At 37.5% G+C, this 26,538-nt stretch overlaps 1 protein-coding gene across 1 annotated transcript; it reads left to right on the top strand.

Annotated features, from left to right (window-relative positions):
- The first annotated feature begins 19,786 nt into the window (after positions 1-19,786).
- On the top strand, positions 19,787-21,127 carry LOC145679099 (uncharacterized). Its single transcript, XM_081749695.1, has one exon. It carries the CDS (start codon positions 19,787-19,789, stop codon positions 21,125-21,127), a length of 1,341 nt encoding a protein of 446 aa, XP_081605821.1.
- The last annotated feature ends 5,411 nt before the right edge of the window (positions 21,128-26,538 follow it).

The following is a 26,538-nucleotide window of genomic DNA, read 5'->3' as shown; positions in this document are numbered from 1 at the left end:
ACTATACAGATTTCTACGTTACTAATTGAATTCATCAAATGCCCCTGCACACCTGAACACGAAACAAACTTGTCTGACTTAAAAGTATGGAAATATGAACAACTACAAATTTCACTCAATACTTCGAGCACCATTTAGACACTGGATAATCACAGAGCATAATCTAACCTCTTCAATTTTACTCAGACAGCACCAATGCACATGGTCAAACACCAACCTTCCGTTTGCAACTTTTCGTATCACTATTTTTCTTCCTTTCTTTTCAAGAAGAAAGAAATTACGAAACACAACACAACTTGCACTTTTATTCTTGTATATTGAATCAACTCCTTCCAGATATAACTAATGCAAAAAATAGCAGACCCTACAAACTAAGTCAAACGAACAAGACACGCGTCCCATATTCTAACATCGACGATAAATTATCCGCCTGCTAGGAGACTGCAGGAAAACGTCCTCCTTCCTTCCAAATTAATACGTCAGTTCGCAGCCGGAAAGGCTGCGAGCTCCCACGAAGGACAGCGGCGCTACGATCGCGATAAGGCACGTCACCTACCGCGCAAGCGACCTTGAATTGACCAAAACAGAAAAAGGAATGTATTTCTCTCTCTCTCTCACTCACCACAATCGTAGATTCACATTATTTTTTTTTTAAAAAAAAAGCAAACGAGGAAAGGTTACTAATTCTTGTTAGTTTTTACAAATCAGAGAAAAGTTAATCATCGATATTACATAATTATAAACATTTTCTTCTTTTTTTTACATAGTTTTTCCATTATTTCTTCGCCTCCAACTCATAGTAACGGGATCGTTACACCATGTAAGGGCTTTCCAACGAGGTATATGCCATTTCTGTATCTTTAAAACTAACGGAGCTAGACTAGTTTATGTTACAGTATGTGTATACCTTATAGCTTTTAATATATTGCTAGTAAAATTAGGCGAACCCTGCAATTGTAAGTTCGTGAGTTTTGTGTGAAGGATCTTTACGGGTTGAGGGAATGCCTTCACTAGAAGGTACCTAATCATGTGGTACCAGGTGGCAAGTCGAAAAACGAGGCAGGGGACCGGGAGGGGGAAAGAATATGGCCGCCGGTGAAATTCGTCTCTCTAGTTTTAGAGTGCTATAACTTCTACAAATTATATATTAAAATTTTCGTGATTGTGCAAAAATGTAAATAATACATTATAAATTTTATTTTAGAACAATTTGGTGCCATAGCGACTCCATATTTTAAATATTGGCGTGCTTCAGTATCAAAATTAGATTATTATTATTTGTCCATGTCTTTATATTCAAAGGTAAACAACTTGTAAACCGTCACAGGTAGTCGGAATAGGCATGAAATAAACTTGTAAGCCAGATCGGTGGCTTTAAAATCAGAGATTGATGTCGTATCTTTAAAACTAACACAAAATAACTAGTTATTGTAATGGTAGGTATCAGAATTTGTGGGTTTTAATAGCGAAAGCACAACACGAACATAAACTGAAAAGAAATGCAACATAATTAATCTTGGCTTTACGTACTTATATCTAATATCTTTAATATGATGCTCTGTGATACAATTAGTTTAGAAATATATCCTTGAATTACACAGTTTCGGATGTAAAAGAGTTACACCTACAGAAAATATTTATTCTTGTGAGAATTTTTTTGTAACTAATAAGTATATACTATTGTTTATAATATAGATGATTTACTTCATTTAAATTGACCTTGGGGTTTGATTTACTTCATTTATCTATTGTTTAGAGAATCCACTTTCTATCTGACCCAATCGGTACTATAAAAAAACACTCAGTTCGTTAGTGGGTTTTTACTACTTGGTTTCTCACCTTAGCATTCCTTACACTGTATTTCTAAGGTCTCTCCCCTAAGATGTCACACCTATGATTTCTCACCTGAGCATTCCTTACACAATATTTTAAAGATTTCTACCCTATGATGTAACACTGATGTTTTTACACCTGAGCATTCCTTACATCATATTTTTAAGGTTTCTCCCCTACGATGTCACACTTATGGTTTCTCACCTCAGCATTCCTTACACTATACTTTTAAGGTTTCTCTCCTATGATGTCACACCGATAGTTTTTCACCTGAGCATTCCTTATATACTATTTCTAAGGTTTCTCCCTTACGATGTAACTCGTATGGTTTCTTACTAGTCATCGAGAGTCTCATCACTATCATCTTCTGAATCTTCCCATCGTAAGTCATGGTTTGCACACTGATCTCATCTCCTCCACAAAGACACAGTTCTGTACATCGCATGGTCGGAGATCGACATTTGCATGTCAAAGAACATTTACTTATTGTGCAACAGCAGCGAATCAACTGCAATACAGTCTCTGGAGCGCAAGGTAGTGTGCACATCACAGGAACAATATTATTTTCGTCACTGGTTTCTTCTTCCCATCCACAATCTAGTAGGCTTGGCAGATTTGGATGTGATTTTCCACAATAGTACTTGGAAGTTCACCCTTTTAATGAAAGGTGTAAGAGCCGCTCTGGTTGGAGAAAGACCTGAGCCTTGAGTGTCCCTTTTAGTGAATAGCCACCATCGTAGTTTCCCAATATCTTGAATTTTAGTGTTCGGCACATAAACATTGCAAATGAACTTCTCAATTAGCCTTTCATCATCGTCATTGAACTTACTAGAACCGAGGTTTCCAAGAGATGCAAGTATGTGAACTCCAGCGTTGTAAAATGCTTTCCAAAACATCTTCTTTGAATTCCTTGAAAATGCCCCAGTAATATCACACCCTGAAATAGCATGGAATCCAAGTAAGACTTCTAATCTAGAAGATCCAAAAGAGATACGGATAGTATGAATATCTATCATTCGCTTAACTCCAACTCCAGTGACAAACTTCGTATTGGCAGGTAAGTGTCTAGACCACCACAAACAAAGAACAAGTATATCCGTATCTTGGGACATTATGTGGATGGTCTGTGCCCCTTGAGACGCTGCATAAAGAATGTGAAGTATTAATTTTGTATCTGCTTCTTCATGAATATTTTTAACTCATTGATGTCCTTCAATTCTGAAGATTTTGCTTCTGTTCTCCAGCTGGCAACTAAGCGTTTTCCCAATTTTACTCGCATGAAGAATTTTTTTCTGAAAGATAAGCAGTAAATGCATCTTTGGTTTTTGGATGAGATAAAAGATTTTTCATAGTGACATTTTTTATATTGGCACAGTCAGATATCTTGTATTCGATTGTTGGGCTGTCTCAAGCTCTTTTCTTCCACATTGACATCTTTAATGACTTATTTCCATACGTATCGAAAACAAGGTGAGTTTCATCGTATTTCAACATTATTGACTTTATTCTTTTGCAGAATTCTGTAGACAAATCGAGACATGTGTTAACATGCGCTGGCTTTTTCAACGCTTGGAGTTCCGCCATGCTATCAAGAACAGCAATAGAGTAAGAAGTACTTGATTTGTGAATGAAGCTTCAGTGCAAGTAATTACGGGTGTTGTTGTATCTCTTTCTTCCAGTTCTACTCTTTGGTCAAGTCTTTTCATAAACGTAAGCAGAGTTGAAGCATTGGTAGGACTACTATCAATCAAAAGTAGTCGACAAACTCTCGTTTTGGGCATGGTCTTGTTAAGAAGCGAATTGTAAGCCGACCATGTCGGCACCACAGGAGATTCAGAGTTTGTTGTAGTTCTTCCAGAAGATTTCTTATACTGTTCTTCTGAATCTTCAAAATCATCAGTGTGCGATCGGAGAAATTGCAAACTTGCCATCATCCAGACTATGTCATCTCGTTCGTATCTTTGAATTAACTCAGAACTTTCCTCTGGAGACTTTGCTGAACGTACCAGAGAGGGATTTGACGGTCTTAATGATCCTGAGATGACGCAAAGTAGCATTTTAGACATTGATTCGGGTATCTTCTCGAGTGATCTAGTCGTAGGTTTTCCTGACAAACTGATTTGAGAAGATACATCTTCCTCCTGTTTCTCTTGATAAATAACCATAACAGTACCATGTAGAGTCCCTTTACCATATGGCAAGTATTCTTGGAAGTCAATATTATCTGCCGCGCAATACACAAACCTTCCTAGAACAAGTTCTGATGGTATATAATGTCCACCTGAGGAATCCATACTCTTGATAATTTCATTTGCTATTTGAGTCTCGATACGAAGAATTTTGTTATATTCGATAGACACACCTGCGTGATGTAAAAACTGTACAATAAATTTACTTCGTGTTGCTGAGTGCATAGTGAGCCCAACTGTCACTTGTAATAGTAGATCATGAGTGTGGCGTACATTGCCTTTAGAGCTTTCTTTTGTATATGCTGCTTGATGAGGAGACAATATTTCATATATGAACGTCTGTGATAGTCTTTGACTTCTTTCATTGATTGCAAAATCTGCGTTTTCACATCCGATTTTATTCTCTCCTTTGCAACACCATTTGAACAAATGAGAGATCTCCTCTGGAATAGACTTCTTTACATCACTTTCACCCACAGTCCCAGTAAACGACCACTTTTCACTTTGGAAAGCATATTTTCTCAAAACGTCTGCTGCTTTAAAAAGAATCTTCATATTTCTTCCAACATCATCAGAATCCTGCTCAGCGTTAGCTAGAGCAATATCGTTTGTAATCTTTAAAGAAATTCTTTGAGGCTCGTTCTTCCTCTTCGGATGGGAAAAAACAACACCAACATTTTCCAATTCTTCCTCTATCAAGGCTTTCAACTGTTTTCTAGTCAGAAGTTTATCGTCACTCAAATTATTGCTTTTAGCGATGGAATTATAAAGTTTCTCTACCTCACCCATTGACGTAACACGACCTTCATGAAGGAATTTGCTTAGTGAATAAATAAATTCTGTTTTGGTAGCCTCTTCACTCACAGAGCTAAGGCCAGAATCCCTCTTGCCTTCGCTTTTCCGCAACACGTTGACAACATGAGTATTCCAGCAAGACTTGTGTGATGCTGTGCATGAGCACCTCCAGGATCAATGCAGTTATTTTGAACACTTCATTCTTTGACAAACTTACTGCTTCTTTCAAACGACTGCCGGATCGATCGTAGGCGATGACATACAGCGGGTTTCATCGTTTTCCTTCTTCGTCACAGAAGAAACATTTTGTTTTCTCATAAGTTGGTGTTTGTGATCTTGTAATATATGAGTTTGAACCCTCCGAGTCTTCATAATGTGTAATGGGGATTTCCTGTTGCTCTTTTTCAAACGATCTTCTAGTTCTTTCCATCATCTCCTTGTGTGTGCAGTTCTTATCAAGCAATCAGCATGCAATGATGCATTTTCATTTCTTAGATCTTCACTTGTTACTTCACCCAAACGTCTATACAGTTCAATGTATTCTTCGTCCATCCATTCTGCTCTCAATTTTATACATTGAAGCGCTTTTTCATAATTGGAGGATTTCACAAGTGGTTTCTGTGTTTCCTCTTGACAAAAAATACACATGGAATAGTTTGTACTTAATTTTATTTTCTTCGCCGAAGGAGGTAGCTGCACTTGCAGATGACTTTTGATATTTTTCTCATGCTCTTCCATTTTCCTATTTCATTCTACTATACTGTTCATGCGTCCAACAAAGAAAAAATCTTTCAATGCCAAAGAACTAATAATAATAAAAACAAAAAACGATTATAAAGCTTCACACACACACACACACACACACACACACAGAGAGAGAGAGAGAGAGAGAGAGAGAGAGAGAGAGAGAGAGCGGCGGCCATATTGTTTTCCTCCTCCCGGTCCCCTGCCACGGTATTCGGTTTTCCACCTGGTATTACAAGATTAGATACCTTCTAGTGAATGCATTCCCTCAACCCGTAAAGATCCTTCACACAAAACTCACGAACTTACACATGCAGGTTTCGCCTAATTTTAGTAGCCATATATTAAAAGCTATAAGGTATACACATACTGTAACATAAACTAGTCTAGCTCCGTTAGTTTTAAAGATACAGAAATGGCATATACCTCGTTGGAAAGCCCTTACATGGACCCACAACATTTGTTTCAAGGTGATTTCGCGTATCTGTGGCAGTTTACGAGTTATTTTCGTTTGAATATAAAGAAAAGAAATAAATAATACCGAATTTTGGGATTTAAGGGCGCCATATTTAAAATATGGCGTTGCTATTGCAGCAAATTGTTCTAAAATGGAATGTTTGATGAGTTATTTACATATTTGCGCAACTTTCAAGGTTTTAGTATAAAAGTTGTAGAAGTTATAGCACTTTAAAGCCAGAGAGACAACTGTCACTGGCGGCCATTTTGTTTCCTCCCCTTCCGGTCCCCTGCCACGGTTTTCGGCTTGCCACCTGGAACCACATGATTAGGTACCTCCTAATGAAGATATTCCACCTACCCGCAACATCCCTTCATTCAAAATCCCACGGACTTACAAATGCGCCTGGACTATAACTGAAAGTGTGACAAAAAATTAGAACAGTGGTCAAAAAGGCTTTAAACAACTTTTTAAACAACATTAGAATATGAATCGTAACTACAATCCTAAGGTTCAAAGAATGAAATTGTTAATGGATATCATTGGTTACAATAATTAACTACCATGTTTCAAGCACAACATTTCGACTTGGAGACAGGGATAAACCGATCACATTTAAACAAAGTTAGTTTCTAAACAGTGACTTGGGACAATGTCCTGTACATACCTTCATGATCAATTATACTGTAGAGTAAAATATCGAATCTTAGATACGGTCAAAATCCTGCAAATTTAAATTTTGGCAAAGTTTTACCATATAAGGAATCAACGTGAACTATTCAAATGTACAAAAGTATAAACCCAAGTAACTGAGAACTAATTTCAGATTTTGTTTTTCACAATTTCAAAATTCTAGAAGTAGGCCAATATAACCATTCCAAAATTTAAGAAGAATGTCTCAAGGTAATCATGTCGAATGAGCAGAAATTTGACCCTGTATTTATGCAAATACTCATGTTACAATAAAATTACATCTTTTAGGAAAATTATTTAAAACAAAACTAAAATTGAACCTTTTTTGGAATGCATTACCTACACAAGAAAATAACACGGAATACTCAAGTTTACAGCAGTATATATCTTGGTCCTAGAGATCATTTATCCATTTTTAGTTTAGTCAGTTTCCAAATTTAAGTGATTGACCAATGCACACCTCCCAAAATTTAAGATGAGAACAATGACGACGCTAGAGGAGGAGCAAGGGTGTGAATACCCCCTAATGGTATTGTCCGCCCCAGTTGCCTCCCCAGACCAGATTCGTAGGCAGAATTATTCCATTGAGGCACTCCTTATTGTTGGTGGCCTACTAAGTATTTTCATGATATTATTATTGTAATTATATATATATTGTAAAGGAATCAATGTGTCTTTGCTTCGATTCACAAAGACTGTTATTAATAATGCATTGAGTTATGCAGACAATGATGTTGGTGACAGGTTTCTATTAATTTTATTTGTGTTTTGTGGAGTTTCTGTGTAGAGTGCTTGCGTCCTGAACTGTCAACAGTCGACTGGTTGTTGTTTTGCTACATCAGCAATTTATGAATGTTATGTATTTATTGTAATAAAGTTACGAGAGACACCTTCCTGACTCCTCCCAACACCTACAACCACACCTCCTATGACGTCTGGGACTCGCTTTCGATATCAACCAGAATAGTCACCGAGCCTGGGGGCCCTCCTTAAATAGCCCCGGTTACTTCCGTCTCGAGGAGTAGCGATATAGATTTGAAGCCGGGAGTAACGGTGCGGAGTGGAAGCTAATCTCGGACTTCTCCTACGAACTGGCGGATGCCCGCGATATCCCGCCAATAGTCCAGGACCAGATCCATAGCAAGATACCAGGAGACCAGAGAGGGACCAACGCACGCCCGGACGTCATGAAGGTACACCTACCCTAACCGATAATCCTAACCCTAGCCCTGTCTCTCTTCTTTCATAGAATTTCTTCGTTATTAACTCTAATATCCCAATGATCTTTTACTTTAAAGGACAGCCGTCCGAATCCAGTGCCTGTGAACTGAGCTAAATTCCCCACTTTAGTTCTTCTGACGGCTTGTGTGTAGGTGGAGTTTCCTTTCGTTTTTCCTCCCCCACACACCCTTTATAATATATATATATATATATATATATATATATATATATATATATATATATATATATATATATATATATATATATAAGTGTTTTTTTTTAGATTTGGCATCGTGCATAGCAATTTGCGAATCCAATTTAAATTTATATCGCAATTTATAATTTTTGTATAGCATTTCCAGGGCAAACGAAATTATTATCTAAGTATTACTGTTTTACGTGGACGGTAGCTGGTTTAGAATGTGCTTATATAGTTCTTTTTTAAATCTGTAATATTGTTAAGAAACGTAGAGTTGGTAAACCAAAGAAGTGAACCTTTAGTTTTACGACAAAAACACAAAACTTAATCCATACAAGTGTTAATTTACTGATTTCTAATGAGACCAAATGCTTCCCAGATTAAGTTCATTCTTTCATCTTCTGAAAGTTATAAATCGAATACTGCTTTTCTTTCGCCATTTCAATGACAAACAGAACGAAGTAGCAGAATATTGTTCTTGGTCAGCGATATCAAATAATTAAGTAGATGTGTCACTTACGAATTACTTACCAGAGTTTCAAACAACATAGGACAGAAAAGGAGGATAGTGATAAAGTTACCTGCTTTCGCTAGTTATTTACCTTCAGAAACGTGAGCTCAGGTTTTGCATTTCGAAAGATCATTGAAACGCTTTATTTTCATTAGGTTATAATATGTCGAAGTGCGTACTGTTTGTTGTTCGTCATTTTTATAACCAGTTTCAAGTAATATAATCTTTAATCTATGGTGCATTGGCATGTGTTAGTGAGAACCAGAGGAACCTAAAGAGAACGTCATATTTGCGAGAGGAGAATTACCACAACTATATGTGATATTAAAAAAAGAACGATTTTCTCATCGAGAAAAGGCTATAGTATGCTGTCTTTGTCTTAAAAGTAGTCATTTTGTCAGTTAATTATGATTATAGATATACCTCACTTTGCGATGCAATTTTTCGCTTGTATCGCAATTCTGTGATTTTGTATCGCAAACTACGTCGTGATACCGCCTTAAGAGCCTGCCTTACTAAAAATGATACGAAATTTACCATTTTTCTTTTGCTTGTTTATTCATCAGTGAAAGGAGATAATGAAGTGTAACGTACCCCAATGGCATAGATAATGCTATTCTACAACAGAAAATATGAACCTGAAGAATGTTCAGTGTTGCCATCCATAGAAATTACGGTGTTGCCAGAAAAATAATTTCCCTAAAATCTAAGTTAAGGCAGCGAGTAGAGGAATGAACTCAACTGCATTTGATTACGTATCATGTTGTTTTGGTTTCCTGTGGACTACTTTTTAAATAATAGTTGTATTTAGTTTGTAATAAACAAAATAGTTTTAACATACAGTTATTAAAACTAAATAATAATGTTAATTAAAAAGTAGTTCACAATAAACCAAAACAACATGATACGTAATCAAATGCAGTTGAGTTCATTCCTCTACTCGCTGTCTTAACTTAGATTTTAGGGAAATTGCTTTTTTGGCAACACTGTAATTTATATGGATTGCAACACTGAACATTCTTCAGGTTCATATTTTCTGTTGTAGAATAGCATTATCTATAATTGTGGTAACTTGCATTTCATTATCTCCTTTCACTGACGAATAATCAAGCACAAGAAAATGGTAAATTTCGTATTATTTTTAGTAAGGCAGGCTCTTAAAAGACGCTGATACATATATGTAAGAGAAAATGTGTGTGTGTGTGAGAGAGAGACAGACAGACAGAAAGAGAAAGAGAGAGAGAGAGAGAGAGTAAAAAGTTCCATTTTAACTATGTAATATTTGAATATTTGAAAAATCCGAGTTGATGACAGTGTGACACTATTACACTAATTACACGCTTCAATAATGTGTGAAGCTATTCACTATTAACTCTTCAGAACAAGATGTGTACATGCATAGCACAGGTGAGAATTTCTATCTTTTGTATTGTGAAAATGAACGGCAGAGGATTATGCTATTTTATTTCAAACTAGCATCAATTACCCGCTTCGCTTGGTTAAATTAAAAAAAAAAAATACTAATATGTTCCGTTAGTCAGTCATCTTTTACTATTAGTAAAGTGCTTTTTGATATCGATCATTTTCGATGATTTTAATGTATCCCTCTTCCCTTCCCATGTTGGGGGCACGGTATCGGAAATGTCATCGTTCATCTCAGTGACCTCGAAAACTATAAATTCGACACTGATATTGGTAATTTCGATCATTATACTTCCTCCTCTCCTTCACCAAGTTGCGGGGCTGAATTTAGATTTAAACGTCATCAAAAGTGTCACTGCTCGTCTCAGCGACCTGGAAATATATTGATTTGGTACTACTATCGGTCAGTTTCTATTATTTTATATATCTACTCCTCACTCTTCCTCTCCCAAGCTGCAGGGCTAAATTTAACCCTTATCCGGGCAAGACATTTTTGTAACGTAAACGGGCAACCGGGGCCTGTGAGGCCCAGTATATATTTTAAGTGCAGAATACACAAAATCAATGCCTATTGTCACTTACTGTTTAGACTAGTCTAGAATGTACCGGTATATATTTTTGTCAAGTAGCGAAACTTCGTGTCACGCTTTTGTAAGCCAAGCAGAATAGCAAATCCGGTCCAGACATTTTTGTAACGTAAACGGGCAACCGGGGCCTGTCAGGCCCAGTATATATTTTAAGTGCAAAACACTCAAAATTCAATGTCTGTTGCCGCATACTGTTCCGACTAAAGGTTACAATAGTCACGTGTTCAATATATAATTATGTGACAATTTGATCTAATATTTGACAGGAATTTCACTAAAGTTATATGGGGCCTCCTAGGCCCCGGTTGCCCGATTACGTCAGGAAAAGATTTTCAAATTAAAAAAAAAAACAAAAAACAAAAAACATTAGCTTTACCAACTCGATATGTTCATGATTTTAACTTCGACGAAAGATAGAAGAATTCAGTATTTTATGTCTTCGAAATATGTATGGTTATTGAGAAATTTTAGAAAAATGAACTGGGCTACTGGGCCTGGGAGGCCCCGGTTACCCGGATAAGGGTTAAATTTATACAGCATCGGAAGTGTCACTGTTCATCTCAGCGACCCCCAAAAAAATAAAGATTCGACACTAATATCGGTCACTTTCGATCATTTTTAGATGTCTCTTCCCCTCCCCTCTCCTAAGTTAAACCATCAAAGGGATATAACAAAAAACATCTCAGGTTCGAACTTCATCTAGGTTGAAAATTTGATTGAGATCGGTTGGGTGGTTCAAGAGTTAATTTACGTTATGTATCTTACCCTCCCATCCCCCTCCCTTAAGTTCTACCACGAAAGTGAATAGATAAATGCCATCCCATGCCCAAACTTCATCTTCGTTTACAATTTGATCGAGATCGCTCAGATGGTTCAAGAGTGATGAAGTCACAAAGATAGACACTTTTATTTCCATTTTTTACATATATTTCCTCCTCCGCTCCCATACATTGCACCATCCAAGTTAAATGTTAAAAATTATCCCAAGCCTGAACCTCATCCATGTTGAAATTTTGATGGATATTGGTTGGGTGGTACAAGAGTTAAGTTTTATTTACTTTTATACATAAATCTCCCTTCCCCTTCTCCTCTCCTAGGTTCTACCGTCAAAGTGAAAATTTAAAAAAAAAAAACTTTCCACTCCCGAACTTCATCTATGTTGAAAATTTGATCGAGATCCGTCGGGTGGTCCATTTATTAAGTTTTATTAATTTTTATATACATCTCCCCTACCTTAAGTTCTACCTTCAAAATGGTATGATAAAAACCACCCCAGTTATGAACCTCATCTATGTTGAAAATTTGATTAAAATCGGTCAGTTGGTTTAAGCTTGATGAAGTCACAAAGACAGTCACTTTTATTGTCATTTTTAAACATATATCTCCCCTTCCCCATCCCCCTCCCCTACGTTGCACCGTAAAAGTGAAACAACAAAAACATCCAAGCCTGACCTTCATCTATCTTGAAAGTTTGATCGAGATCGGTTGGGTGGTTCAAGAGATATTAAGTTTTATTCATTTTGTATATTTCCCCTCCTTCCCTCCCCCTCCCCTAAGATTTACCGTGAAAGCGAAATGATAAAAAAAAACTTCCCAGGTTCGAACTTCATCTATGTTGAGAATTTGATTTAGATCGATTGGATGGTCCAATAATTATTAACTCACGAACGTAGTCACTTTTATTTTTTGTATTTATTGATTTTTATATATCTCCTTCTCCTCGTCCCCATCCCCTACATTATTCCGTCAAAGTGAAATGACAAAAAACATCCCGGGCGCAAACCTCATCCACGTTGAAAATTTGATCGAGATTGGTTATTTAGTTCAAGATTTATTAAGTTTCATTTATATTTTTATAATTGCCCTACCCCTCTTTGCCCTAAGTTCTACCGTCAAAGTGAAACGATAAAAACACACCCAGTTACGAAAGTCATGAATGTTGAAAATTTGATCGAGATTGGTCGGGTTGTTCAAGAAAATAAGAATCACAAACATAGTCACTTTCAATTTTATAATATAAACAATTGAAAATGCGGAATTTGTCTCACAGAGTACTATGAAAAATCAAAAATGAAGCGTCTTTCTTTGAGCTTCTATAGGAAAATAAGTAATAGAAACCATACTCATTGTTAGGTCTTTACGTCTGTATACGTGTTCTAGAAAGCACCTTAAAAGGCTCGTAAGTTCCCACAAACCTACAGTTGTAATCATCTTCAAAATTTGTCCGACAAAGAAGTTCGTACCTAAAAGTTCTAATAGTTGTTTTTCGAATGCGAATAAAACAAGGTCAGATTTCCTATCGCGAAGCATTCATTCTCCTTGTAGTGTAAGGACCTTTTTTAAGGCAGAAAATATGTTCTCACACGTTGCCATTGAAGCACGAAATTTTGCACTTCCTGCATTTGGAAAAGCACTTTTACAGATTCAATATATCTAGGATCTTTAAAATATTACTGTTGCCCTTGTTGTTGGATACAATATTTACTTTAACAACTTTAAGTTCTATTTCAAATGCTTGTTTATTGTAGCCTAGAAGATTCAATAGTGGCAATATTTCAGAATTGTTCAAAAATATTTCTGACTGGGCAACTAACATTCGAGGAATTTCAAATACGGTTCATTATTCCCTGGAAATTTCGAAATTTCTCTTTAGTTTTTCATACTACATGGCCGAATGCCTAATTGAGAATTTGCTTTAGATGAGTTATATGTAGAGATTCTTCAATATCTATTAAAGACTTGATAAACTTCCAAATTTGCTTCAACGGAAGGAAGACAGAATCTAATACCCAAGATGAATCGAACAATTTTTTCAAAGCTATATGATACCAGCCTCCATGAAACTTCAAACAATGAATAATATTGTAGCTTCGGAGCACATGTATTAAAAGCGATCCAAAGAATTAAATCTCAAGCCACTGGTACAGATGATAGTTCAATAACCATGGTCAGGAAAATCCTACCGCATGTACTTAATCCTATCACTGACATATTTAATTACTATATTTTCACAGGTACTTTTCCTACAGTATGGAAACTCGCTAAGGTCCGCCCACTTCCGAAAAAAAAACAACGCTGACAATATTGCAGACTATCGTCCTATCAGTGTCCTTCCCACACTCTCAAAAGTTTTTGAATGTATTGTAAATGATCGAATTCGGGAATACTTAACAACAAATAATTTATTGGATACATTTCAACCTGGTTTTCGAAGTAATCATAGCCAATGCACTACACTAGTAAACATAACGGATGATATAAGATCGCCTATTGATAACAGAAAACTGACTCTCCTTACTCTACTTGACTATAATAAGAGATTTCAAACGATTGGTTTTGACATATTACTTCAGAAATTATCATTATTGTTTAATGTTTCTGAATCAGTGGTTAAATGGTTTCATTCTTACCTTCACCACGTAAACAAAGAGTGGTGGTCACTCAGGATCACATATCGACATTGCATTGTATCAACGGTGGAGTGCCGCAGGGTAGCGTACTAGGTCCCCTTCTCTTTGCCCTTTACATTAATGATCTCCCTAAAATTCTCACATATTGTAGATACCATATTTACGCTGATGATTTTCAGTTGTATGCTTCTTTTCGCCAACAAGATATTAATCATGTGATTGAGAAAATAGATACTGAGTTAAACAAAATCAGAAACTGGTGTACGGCTCACGGGTAAAAATTAAATGCAACAAAATCGCAGCGCATCGTAATTGGCTCCCCAAGAATTCTCTCTTCTATTAATATCTATCAGCTCCTAAATATAAAATTGTCCAATACTGTTATTCCATTCTCTACAACTGTCAAAAATTTGGGAGTCATACTAATCAAAATCTCTCCTGGTCAGATCAAATAAATGGAGTTTGTAAGAGAGCATTTGGTGCCCTGCATACATTAAATCGACTAAGAAATGTCTTACCAATATCTATCAATATCAAACTTGTCAAGGTACTGGTGTTTCCACATTTTGACTATTGCGATTCAATCTATTCTGATCTAACCTAAAATCAATCAAAGCGATTGCAAAGAGTGAAAATGCCTGCATTAGATTTATTTTCAATTTAACTTGCAGGGAACATCTCACAACATTTTATTTAAAAAAAAAATCTGTCATGGCTGACGTTAGATCAAAGAAAAAAATTATATAATCTTACTCTATTGTACAAAATACTTACTCTGTCAGAACCATCGTACCTAGCACGTAGATTCTTATATTTGTCGGACTTTCATACTAGAAGCACAAGATTACAAGATAATTTCTTGTTCTCCATACCCACTCACAATTCTGATTCATACTCAAAGTCTTTCACAGTAAGTACTACATGCCTCTGGAACAGTTTACTTCAATCAATACACAACGTTTCCACAGTTGCCAAATTTAAAAAAATCAGTAAATTCCCTTCTCTTAAGTAAAGATAAGGATACTAGTAGCACATGAGACATCTTAGTCTTAAACCAGATTATTAATTACCCATATATGAACACACAATCTATTAGTAACTTATGTTAATTGGTACAGCTTATATATTCATACTTCTAATACCGCTATATGGAATATGCAATTTAGGATTCTCCACGTTATTTTATTTCAGATTGTATTCCTTCATAGACTTCTTTTTCCTCCCTTCCCTCTCTTGTATAATATTCTCAATTTTTGTTTTGAAGTGTTTAACTATTCTTTTTACTTAAGTAGTATATTCTTTTTTATGTGGCTCAATACTTTTCTTTTGTAATTGTTAATATTTTCTATGCATTGGTGCTTTTTTTTAATATATGCACGTATGCTCAGAGAAGGCTGCAGAACCTTAACTTCGCCACGTAAAAGAAGTCGTAAATAAATAAATAAATAATTCACCTTGAGAAAAAAAGCTATAGAAGCGATACTATATAATCAAAATTCTCTGGAATGGTTTTCGCTGTTTGAAAGTGTCCAACCCATCATTGATTGATTAACCACTTAAGCCTGTAGAGCTGTGGTACTCGATGTTCTCTGAAAAACTTGTACGGCAACTTGGCTTATTTAAAATAATCTTTTGTATTTCGGAATCGCTGAACAAGTATCAATTATTACAATACGAAGTTGATGATTATAGCAATGAATGTAAGCTATAATCGTCAAATCATCAAAAACAATATACTGTTTTTTTTTAATTTTCTCTTGCAATAGTTTTTGAACACCCTTCCTTACATCCTGCCATCACACCAGTACCTTTATAATATTGACAAATGATTTCTTCGTTTCAAAACCCTGCCTTGAAAGAGCTCGAAAGACTTTTTTCCAGTATGCCTTTAGATGATAAATTTAAGACTCAATAAAAGCGCATACACCTTTCTTTTACATATCTCACCACTGAAAAAAATTTAACACCAGAGTGTTCTCGTGTTTCATATGCTTTCAAGCAATAAAACTGTGGTTCACTTTCATCATGTTACGTTCTTATTTTGTCCAATACTATCTGCCAACACTTAGTTATTTTATTCTGAATTTCAGGTAACGGATATTGAGCATTTTAAGGAATATGTATAACTATGGACTTCAGTTTCGAATCCTTTTCCATTGCGTACTTGAACAGTGCTATATAATACAGTGCTATACAGTAAAACTTAATTTATAAGGTTTTAATTCTAGCAGATCTTTTACTCCATATCTTCAATCTTCACGACATTAAAATCTCATTTACCGCGAGAAAGTGCACTATTCCTGCTGCACACTTAACAAGGTACCCGTTTCTTGATATCTTTCCACACCTTAATTATATTAACATCTTTCCTCCTACACAGTCTTAGTTTAAGTTCTTCTCAAATTTGAATTGTTTCTATGTGGCTTTTAGAGAAATCATGCTTATCAAATGTTTCCGATACTCAAATGCTAACTTACAATTGCAAAGTCCTGGTGTAGTAAAAGTCTAATCCCGTAGATCAGTGATGATTTAAGAACATTTCCCACCGGGGGATATTAATGCACAGGGGGGAGAAAAGTACAAACCATGAATATCCTACAACAGTTCCCCCTATAATTCTTACTTTAGAAGGGGTATAAATATTTATCGACTCTGGAAAGGTCGACAAAAATTGTGAAAAACTACTAAAATATTTTACAGTTAAAGTATTAATAGAGAGTTAAGTTCTAATTTTAGAAAGTTGGGTTGTCGATATTCCTATATGTTTGAACTAACAATTCAAATTCACACACACACCTACACATATACACCGATATATATATACAAGTAAATTTTGATAATATATAAAGAACTTATACATTATTCTGATCATTACTATAGCTTAATATGGTGTCTCATACAAGTAGACAAATCTGCACAATAGTTAAAACTTGCATATATTATAAATATCACAATATATTAATAATAGATAATATATTATTCTTAAACTTAAAAAGTTCTTAAACTTCGAATTTCAGTATTTTCACTTTTTTTCTAACTGATAATAACGCAATTAGAGGTAATAAATGGCTATCAATATGAAAAAAGTAATATTAACTGTAAAATCTACAGCAGACTTATTCAACTGATAAAACGTTCTGTCAAGATTTTGTTCATAGTACTGAATGACCTTTCTACAGTAGCAGTAGAAACAGAGGTTTAAGAGCACACTCAGCCAGAGGTTTAAGAGCCTCTTAAACAATACCAGTTTTTAAAATAAAAGAAGCAACATCTATTCCAGAATCTTGAAGTTTGCTACGTGAAAGATGTTTAAACGAACATACATCCGCAAACGACAGTATCAACATCATTAATTCGAAATATAGCACAGAGTTTTTTATATTTATTCTCACTGAGCTGTAAAAGTGTATCAAGGTGATGAAAAGTGTATCAAAGTGTATTTCACTTTATCCTCGTTAAAACATACACTTTTGATTTCTGATGCATCTTCCTCAAGTTTCTTGATTTTGTTATTCAACTCATTTTCTTCAACCCTTGTAGCGCAAAGAGAGTCGATGCTCTTTAAACGCTCCACATTTCCAGACAGAAGAACAGGATGAAACGAAAGTTTTATAGTTTCCTTTTTTAAAAGTTTGCCGAGGTTACTAACTGCACTTAATGTCTCATTCAGAATCACCAAACCAACAATAAAAGTGAAATTCATAATTTCTAGCAAAATTCCCCTTGCAAAAGTAGATAGATCAGCTTCATCCTTATATGGATTTGTAGCAGACGAACACTGCGTAACCGTATAATAATGACTAAGCCAACGCACATCAACAGTTTCGGAAATCATTATCACAGACTCTTCCAAAACTTTCTTAATTTCACATAGAATTCTTTCTCTTTTCGGGGAAGCATGAAATAGTTTATATGTGTTTTTTACAACATGCAGCGAGCGTCTCATAATCGGATGCTTATTTCTAGGATTTGTGATAGCGATTGACAAAATGTGTGCTCTACAGTGTATAGATTTGCAATACATCTTTACTTCCGCTACAATCTGTAGACAATGACAGGTTGGCTATTGGTTCATCCCAAGCTTAGGTTGCTACTCGATAGATCAAAATCTTATTTTATTTTTAACACTCGTACGACTTCTTCTTTGTTTCTACAATATAATGATAGTATAGAATGGATTAAGACACTTTCACCAGCTTGACGTACCATACGTCACAAGCTGCTTTTTGTACCAAGCCTAGCCTAGCTGGGAAGTGTTAACGTGCCACCGAGGATATTGTGTAGCATACGCACAATTGAGATTCGCACGCATACGCTCTCACTGGGATTGACAGTACTTTTCAGTGCTGGAGGGTGGATCCCATCATCATCACTGATCATCTCACGTCACCTCATCTTATTTGGACATCTGCATTTGATCATTATTATTCTCTTCTCATTCTACTTACATCTAACACGTTGTACTGGCTTCGGCCATACCACAGTCTTCAAGATCCGTGGGTGTGTCCCCTCTGAACTCGATGGAGTGCAAGGGGGCCAAACCCAGAACGGGTCCAAATTCTCAAAAGCGATCAGGTGATACACTACAGTCACAAAATAAGAAGAAAGAAACTCGATCACGATCTCCTTGCAGTCAAGCATCCGATAGTGACATAGATGATCAAAATATGGACATTGCTCCAAACCAATCTCCACCGATTTTCAATTTTCTTCTCACCAATGCTGATACCAAATACTCAACTCCAAAACATATCCTAATTCAATTGATGAAATACTATCCAAGAGCCAATGTATCTGAAATAGTCTTCACTCGCAACGGAATCATCATCAAATCTCCAGACCAAAACTTCTCTACTACAATTCGAAATAAAGCAGGATTTCACATCTTTGGCGACAAAGCCAACCTTCAAGCTCTCGCATCAACCAGAAAAAAGCAACCACCACCACCTAGACGTCAGCCCATGTTTTCAGTAGTAATAAAAGGCGTTCCACCGGCCTATACTGACGAAGAAATCCTTGACGAATTACGTCTCGAATGTTATGAAATCCATAAATGCATTCGTATCAAGTGTCATTCAGGCCCCACCTATCTTGTTCGAGTCCTCACAGCATCCAAAAACACAGTAGACGATCTGTTTCAAAATGGTGCCTATATATATCACAGACGACACAGAGTAGAACCATCTCGCACTTCACCACCACTTCCTATCCGCTGCGAACGGTGTCAAACATATGCCTCACACCTAACAAAAAACTGTCCTAACTCACCCCGCTGTGGACATTGCAATGAAGACCATACAACCAACAATTGCCCCAACCTTAAAAAACCACCTCTATGTAATACCTGCCACCAACAGCATCCAACCTACAGTTACAAATGCCACCAAAAACCTGCTCCACCAACTGACAAACCTGAACTCTCAGTCCCAATCCGCACTACCGATTCCGCTACAACTCCTACAAACTCCTTACGAGAACCTGTCACAGTAGAAGACTTGCTTCGCTTCACGACGCTCATTCTACAAAATATCCATTCCTTCTTACGACCACATATTCTTATGCAGGTCGACCAAATCGCCCAACAATTATTTGGCCTACAACTTTCTGCCACCTATACAGGTCCACATGCTCACTTTTCCATAACTTCTACTAAAACAGATCCAGAATGGCCATCTCTGTAAATACAAAACCCATCCACACAACCTTTCTCATGTTATCAATCACCATGGCAGTCACCTTCCTCTTTCTTAATATTCGATCTCTTGTTACTCATAAAACAGTTTTTGAACAACTTCTCCGAGAGGAAAAAGTACAAGCTTTTACCCTAAATGAAACTTATCTCAAACCTACTGATTATATCCGCATTCCGCAGTTTCAATTACAACGTCATGACTGTCCTAGACCTTATCAACGAGCTAATGGTGGCACAGCAATTGGAACCTATTATACTATACCTGCGCGTCCTCATACTTTCCCCAAACCACATGATCTCCCAGAGTATTCCATAGTCACACTGTATCTTCGCACAAAAATCATTACTCTTTGCACCATATATGTCAGACCAGGCCACCCTATTCCCTACGAATTTTTTCAATACATCGACAATACGTTCAGACATTATATAATCATGGCAGATATCAATATTCATAGTCGTCCTCAGACAGAGAAACAACATTTCCAAAACTACATTTCTAATATTCTAGCCGTCGACTACCATCATCTCCCATCGCCATCACGCCCAATCAGTAATACCTCACCCGACATAGTGATCAGTACTCCTTCTCTTACTATTCACAATCTCAGAGTTCTACCACCTTTCGGCAGCAATCATGCTCCGATACTCCTTGATCTTATTATCACCACACACCCCAAAACACAACCCCCGCCAATTCACTTCTTTGATTACACACATGCGAACTGGGCTAACTTTCAAACCGACCTCACAACTTCATTGCAAAGTCTACAGGAGCCCACTACTGAGGAAGAACTCTATAACCTTGTGGATCAAATCACAACATCCCTTGACACAGCCACCCAAAACAACATCCCTCTTCGTACACGTCATCCGCACAAACCTCCAATACCTCCACAATATCAATCTATCGTTGCTGCTTCTAGACGCTCTTTCCGTGACTTCCAACGTACACGTAATCCTATATCATTAACACATCATCGTCGCTGGAATCGCATGCTCCACAATTACTTAGATGCCTACAAACGAAAACGTTGGATCTCAGCCTGCAACACTCTATCCACTACCTCGCACCCTACCAAATTCTGGCAAAAATTTCATCAGTTAACTGGCAAAACCCGTCATACTTCATACCCAATCATCTCACATAACAATCCGCTTCAAACCGATACTGACAAAGCAAATGCTTTCGCCTCTTTCTTTCAAGACATTTTTACCCCAACCATACAACCACTTCATCCAACTCTCACACGCCGTGTGGAACATCTCGCAAACCCGAACGCTCCTCAACTTCAACCCAATCTTCACCACCAACTTACCGCTTCTCCTCTTAACGATCTCATAACTCCTGAAGATATCTCCTCCGCCATCTGATCAAAACGAAACACAGCCCCCAGCTTTGATCACATTACCTATAAACTCATCAAATCATCTCCTCCCATCCTCTTTTCACTTCTCGCCACCATCTACAACTTCATTCTTCGCACCGGATTTTACCCTCCTCAATGGAAAATCTCCAAAACTCTCCTTTTCATCAAACCAAACAAACCTCCTACTGCACTCTCATCATACCGACCAATCCAACTAACATCAGTCCTTAGCAAAATCTTTGAACGCATTCTAGTCAGCCGTCTGCATACTCATCTTTCCGACCATAATCTCATCCCTCTACATCAAGCCGGCTTTCGACCACATATTAGTATTTCTGACCAGCTTCTGCGCCTCACCACTGCTATAACAAATCATTATAATACGTCAAAACCATCTTGTCTGTTACTATTCGATCTGGAGAAGGCTTTTGACAAAGTTTGGCATGCCGGCCTCATCGCAAAGCTTCACTCTCTCAATCTTCCTATCTCATACATCCGCTGTATACTTTCTTTTCTTTCCAATCGTATGACTTATATCAATATCAACCAATCCCTTTCCTATCCGATCTTTCTTCACTGTAGCGTCCCTCAGGGATCTGTTCTTTCACCTCTTCTATATATTTTATATGCCGCCGACATGCCCCTTCTCCCACCAAATGTCTCAGTATACCAATATGCAGATGATACCGCTTTTCTTGCCACATCTAATACTGTTCAAACCATAAATAAAACACTTCAGCAGGCAATTGACGCCTTTACCTCCTGGTGTTCCAAATGGCGCCTCACTATCAATTCTCTCAAAACGCAAGCTCTTATTTTTCTCCCACCTCGTTGCCGATCACGAATCCATCGCAATCCTTCCCTTCTTCACATTAATGTAAATGGCACTTTCATCCGCCCATCATCACAAGTTACCTACCTTGGGATCATCTTTGATTCTAAACTCAGTTGGAAACCCCACTTACAAAAGATTCGATCACAGGCAACGAACCGCTTAAACCTCCTTCGACGGCTAGTGGGCACAACCTGGGGCTTACATACCGACACAGTCATTACGACTTACAAAGCATTCCTCCGACCTGCTCTCACACATGGTCATATCTGCTGGATCTCTGACCCAGATGAACTATATAATAGACTCGCCATCTCCGAAAGACATGCTCTCCGACTTGCTTATCGTATCAAACTACCAGCACCGACTGCCGACCTCTATCGCCGAATCAACTTTCCAACAATATTTCCATACTTAGAAACACTTCGCATTAAATATATTACAAAAGTCATTGCAGATGGAAATCCGATATTCCTAGACACCTTTCAACAGGACATAATACATGATACGCCCCCACGTCACCAAGCCACTCCTCTCCAACATCTTCTCACTCTATACTATAACACTCTAGACGACGATGACCCTCAAAAGGCCGACTTTGCCATCTATCATCCACCTCATCTTAGTCCATGCATTTATCCATCTCTGCACTAGTGTTCCATCAATGTTGCTAACAGCGGGCTTCATCTGTCTACATCAGCCCTGTGACGCCCCAGGGCAGAAGATAACCATTCACTCGTCCATACTAACATATACCCTCGTGTTTGTGACGTCCATCTGCACTTCACCTCATCTCTCATAAACAAAAAATAAATAAATAAATAAATAAATAAATAAATAAATAAATAAAAAAATAAAATAAAAAATAAAAAAATAAAAAATAAAAAAAAGATGCCCACAAATAAGAATGAAATAAAAATAAAATAATGCTCCAAACCCTCAATGCCCCCTATAAATAAAGAAAATTCCCCATACCTATAATCCTCGTCCCGAAGAAAGGGCGTAACCCTTTGATCGGCTTAACCTTAAAAAAATGGATTAAGTGAAATAATTCTTTAATCATAATTTTCTTTTTAATTTAAAAATATTTATCTACTAAGCCCAAGTAGACAACAGATTCTCACCAAATAATTATAAGGAGAGTTCTGAAGCACCCGGGGGAATTTTGTAGCTCCGGGGAAAATTCCACTCCGGACCACCCCCTGAAATCATCAATGTCGTATATTGTTCCTTAAAAACTTCCTACTAAGATAGCAGAATCCCTGGTCCCTTAAAACAGAATATTCTAACCAAGGCTTTGTGTGATACTACTGACTTTGGAAACTACATTCTTTTTCACCAAATTTTGTTTCGAGGTACTCACGTAGATTGGGATAAGTAATGTTTTTGTCCCAAATTCCGTCATTTGTGCAATACAATTCAAGATTGAAGCTTTTGCATTTGACAATTTGCGTTTAATATTATATACTGAATCTTTAAGGCCAGGTATTTCACCATGACAGTTCATGTTGGTAATTAGTGTATCGCTGGTTCGAGCAATTTGGCTCTTTCAGCCTGCGAGTAACAAATTTATCCAACTATCTTGAAAAGATGATTACAAGGAACCAGTGTTGGGCAAAATCAATTGAAATCAATTGCAATTGATCAATCAATTGAAAGTTATTGCTTTGAAAATTAATTGCAATTGATTTCAATTGCAATTAATTTCAATTTGTAATTGACAATTAATTTCAATTGCAATTGAAGTCAATCATAAAATTTGCAATTAAATTTTCGTTAATTGTTAATTGGTCACCAGGCAATTGAAATTTTTAATTGTTAATTGTCAATCGCAAAGGGTGCAATTGAAACAATTAATTGCTAATTGCAATTGATAATTGAAACTTGAAATTTTTAATTGTAATTGTTAATTGAAATTGAAATCAACAATTAAAACTGAAGATAAGAAGATGTGTGTATATTTTGTTGTCCACTTGTTACTGTTTTACATATTTCAAATAAGATACTTATAAGAAATGCTGAATAACTACCATCCTTTCGCACCCCTGGGAAGAAAGCCGTGAAACTAAGTGTTTTTTAAATATATTATGTTTATGATTCTATCCCCCTCGAAAGAACTCTATATGCCCGTCATGCATACAATAGGAATGGACACGAGCGAGTTCGAGCGAGTTTTCTTCAAAACTCGACTCGACTCGACTCGAAGCAAACATCTTTGAGCTCGGCTCGAAAAATTTCCCCCAACTCGACTCGAATTCGGATCGACTTTCCAGTCGAGTCGAGCCAAAACAAGCCAATTCGAGCTAAACCCTTTGTGTAGTTCCAAGTACTACTCTCTTCAAGTATCCTACATAGACAATATAATTATCAATGATACTACTACTACTACTATAACTAATTATTATTATTATAACACCGTGTACCTGTATAAACATGGAATATAGGAGGTTCGTATCTGAATACTAAAAATTAGTTGACTGTTGATGTCGATCGTCAAGAAATCTTCAGGAGGCAAGGACATTGGTCACGAGGTTTTAGGTTTGAGTTCAAGTATTCGAGCAAGTATTCGAGCTCGAGCCAAAAATTGCTAAAAGTTATAGGACTCCAGCCAAACATGTTCAAAACTGCTCAACCCGGGTTTAGGGTTGTCAACGACTCAAGCGGCTCGCTCACAGCACATTCACTTATCGAGCCAAACCGAGAAGTGAGCCGAGCCAACAGCTCATCCAACTGAGCCAGCTCGAGCCGATGGCTCACATAAGCCGAACCGAACCGAGCTGATTGCTTACCCCAACCGAGCCGGTTCGAGCCATCGGCTCAGTTAAGCTGACTCAAACCCAGCCTTTGGACTCGTTTCAACGGAGCTGGTTCTAGCCATTGGCTCCAATGGAGCCGAGTGGATGACTCGTCTCTACCGAGCTGTCTCAAGCCATCGGCTCAATTGAGCCCAGTCGATGGGTCATCCCAATCAAGCCAGCTCAAGCTGTACGCTCAGTTGAACCGAGCCGCGCCGGTTGACATCACTATCCTGGTTGGGCTTCTACTTTGGCTAAAAAATTCCACCGTGCAATTCTTAGCCTTGATGGTAATAATTACAGTATATACTTATATTGATGCTCACGGCGTAATGAACTTGTTCCCCACCAACGAATTTCGAGGTACTTTGTATTGCATCTTTATTGTGTGTTTTGTGTCGCTTTATGCGCCTATTCCCACATTTTGTGCGTCACCGGAAGTGGGTCAAAATATACCTACAAACATGACAGAACAAGTTATTGCTGTTCCGCCACCAATGAATTTCGAGGTTGTTTCCTTCACATCGTTTTGTGCGTCATGGGAAGTGGGTTAAAATGAGTCCCCCAAGGTAGGACGAAAATGAATCACCAACGAAAATGAATCACCAATGAGTCACCAACGCATTTCGAGGTCGCTTGTTTCGCATCGTTTAGTGCCAGTTTCTTGCCGTTTTGAGCGCGTATTTTCACGTTTTGTGCGTCAGCGGAAGTGGGTCAAAATGGGCTTCCAAAATGGGACGAAAATGACCCCAGTTCTGCCACTATCGAATTTCGAGGTCGTTAAATTCACATCGCGTACCCTTTTGTGTGTCTATTTCGACGTTTTGTGCGTCACTGGAAGACGGTCAAAATGGGCCTCAAAGGTGGTATGAAAATCATCCACTGCTTCGCCACTACCGAATTTCGCGGTCCTTCCTTTCGAATCGACTAGTGAATTTTCGTGCCGTCTTGTTCCCCTATTTTCACGTTTTGTGCGTCACCGGAAGTGGGTCAAAATGGGCTTCCAAGATGGGACGAAAATGACCAAGAGTTCCGCCACTATCGAATTTCGTGGTTCTTCCTTTCGCATCGACTAATGAATGTTTCGTGCCGTTTCGTGCCCCTATTTCCACATTTTGAGCGTCACCAGAAGTGTGTCAAAATGGGCCTCCAAAGTGTGACGAAAATGACCCACTGTTCCTCCTCTATCGTTTTTCTAGGTCGTTTCTTTCGCATCTTTAGTGCCTATTTTTAAAAAAGTTTTCTGTGCCTACTTCCTCGTCTTGTGCATCACCGGAAGTGAGTAAAACGGGCCTTCAAAGTGGGAGTTAAATGACTAACTGCTCCGCCATTACAGAATGTTGAGGTCCTTCCTTTCGCATTGACTAGTGCCTGTTTTGTTCCGTTTTGTGCCCCTATTTGCACGTTTTGTTCCTCACCAGAAGTGTGCCAAGATGAGCCTCTAAGATGTGACAAAAATGACCCACTGTTCCGACACTATCGAATTTCTAGGTCGTTACTTTCGCATCGTTTAGTGCCTTTTTATTTTTAAAGTTTTTTGCACCTATTTCTCTTCTTGTGCATCAATCACCCGACGTGAGTTAAACGGGCCTTTAAAGTGGGAGTTAAATTGCTCACTGTTCCGCCACCATCGAATTTCGGGGTCGGTTCTTTCACATCGTTTAGTGCCTGTTTGTACGTTTTGTGCGTCACCGGAAGTGGGTCAAAACGGACCTATGAATATAACGAAACAAGTTAATGCTGTTCCGCCACCAACAAATTTCGAGGACGTTTCCTTCACATCGTTTA

Source organism: Thermobia domestica, chromosome 1 (genome assembly GCF_964235325.1).
Source record: "Thermobia domestica chromosome 1, izTheDome1.hap1.1, whole genome shotgun sequence".
In the NCBI taxonomy this organism is placed as follows: domain Eukaryota; kingdom Metazoa; phylum Arthropoda; class Insecta; order Zygentoma; family Lepismatidae; genus Thermobia; species Thermobia domestica.
This window is presented reverse-complemented; position numbering and strand designations above follow the sequence as displayed.

What these genes read in the sequence shown, in the direction of transcription:
- LOC145679099 (XM_081749695.1), top strand. Translation starts at nt 19,787, where the DNA reads ATGGCAGTCACCTTCCTCTTTCTTAATATTCGATCTCTTGTTACTCAT.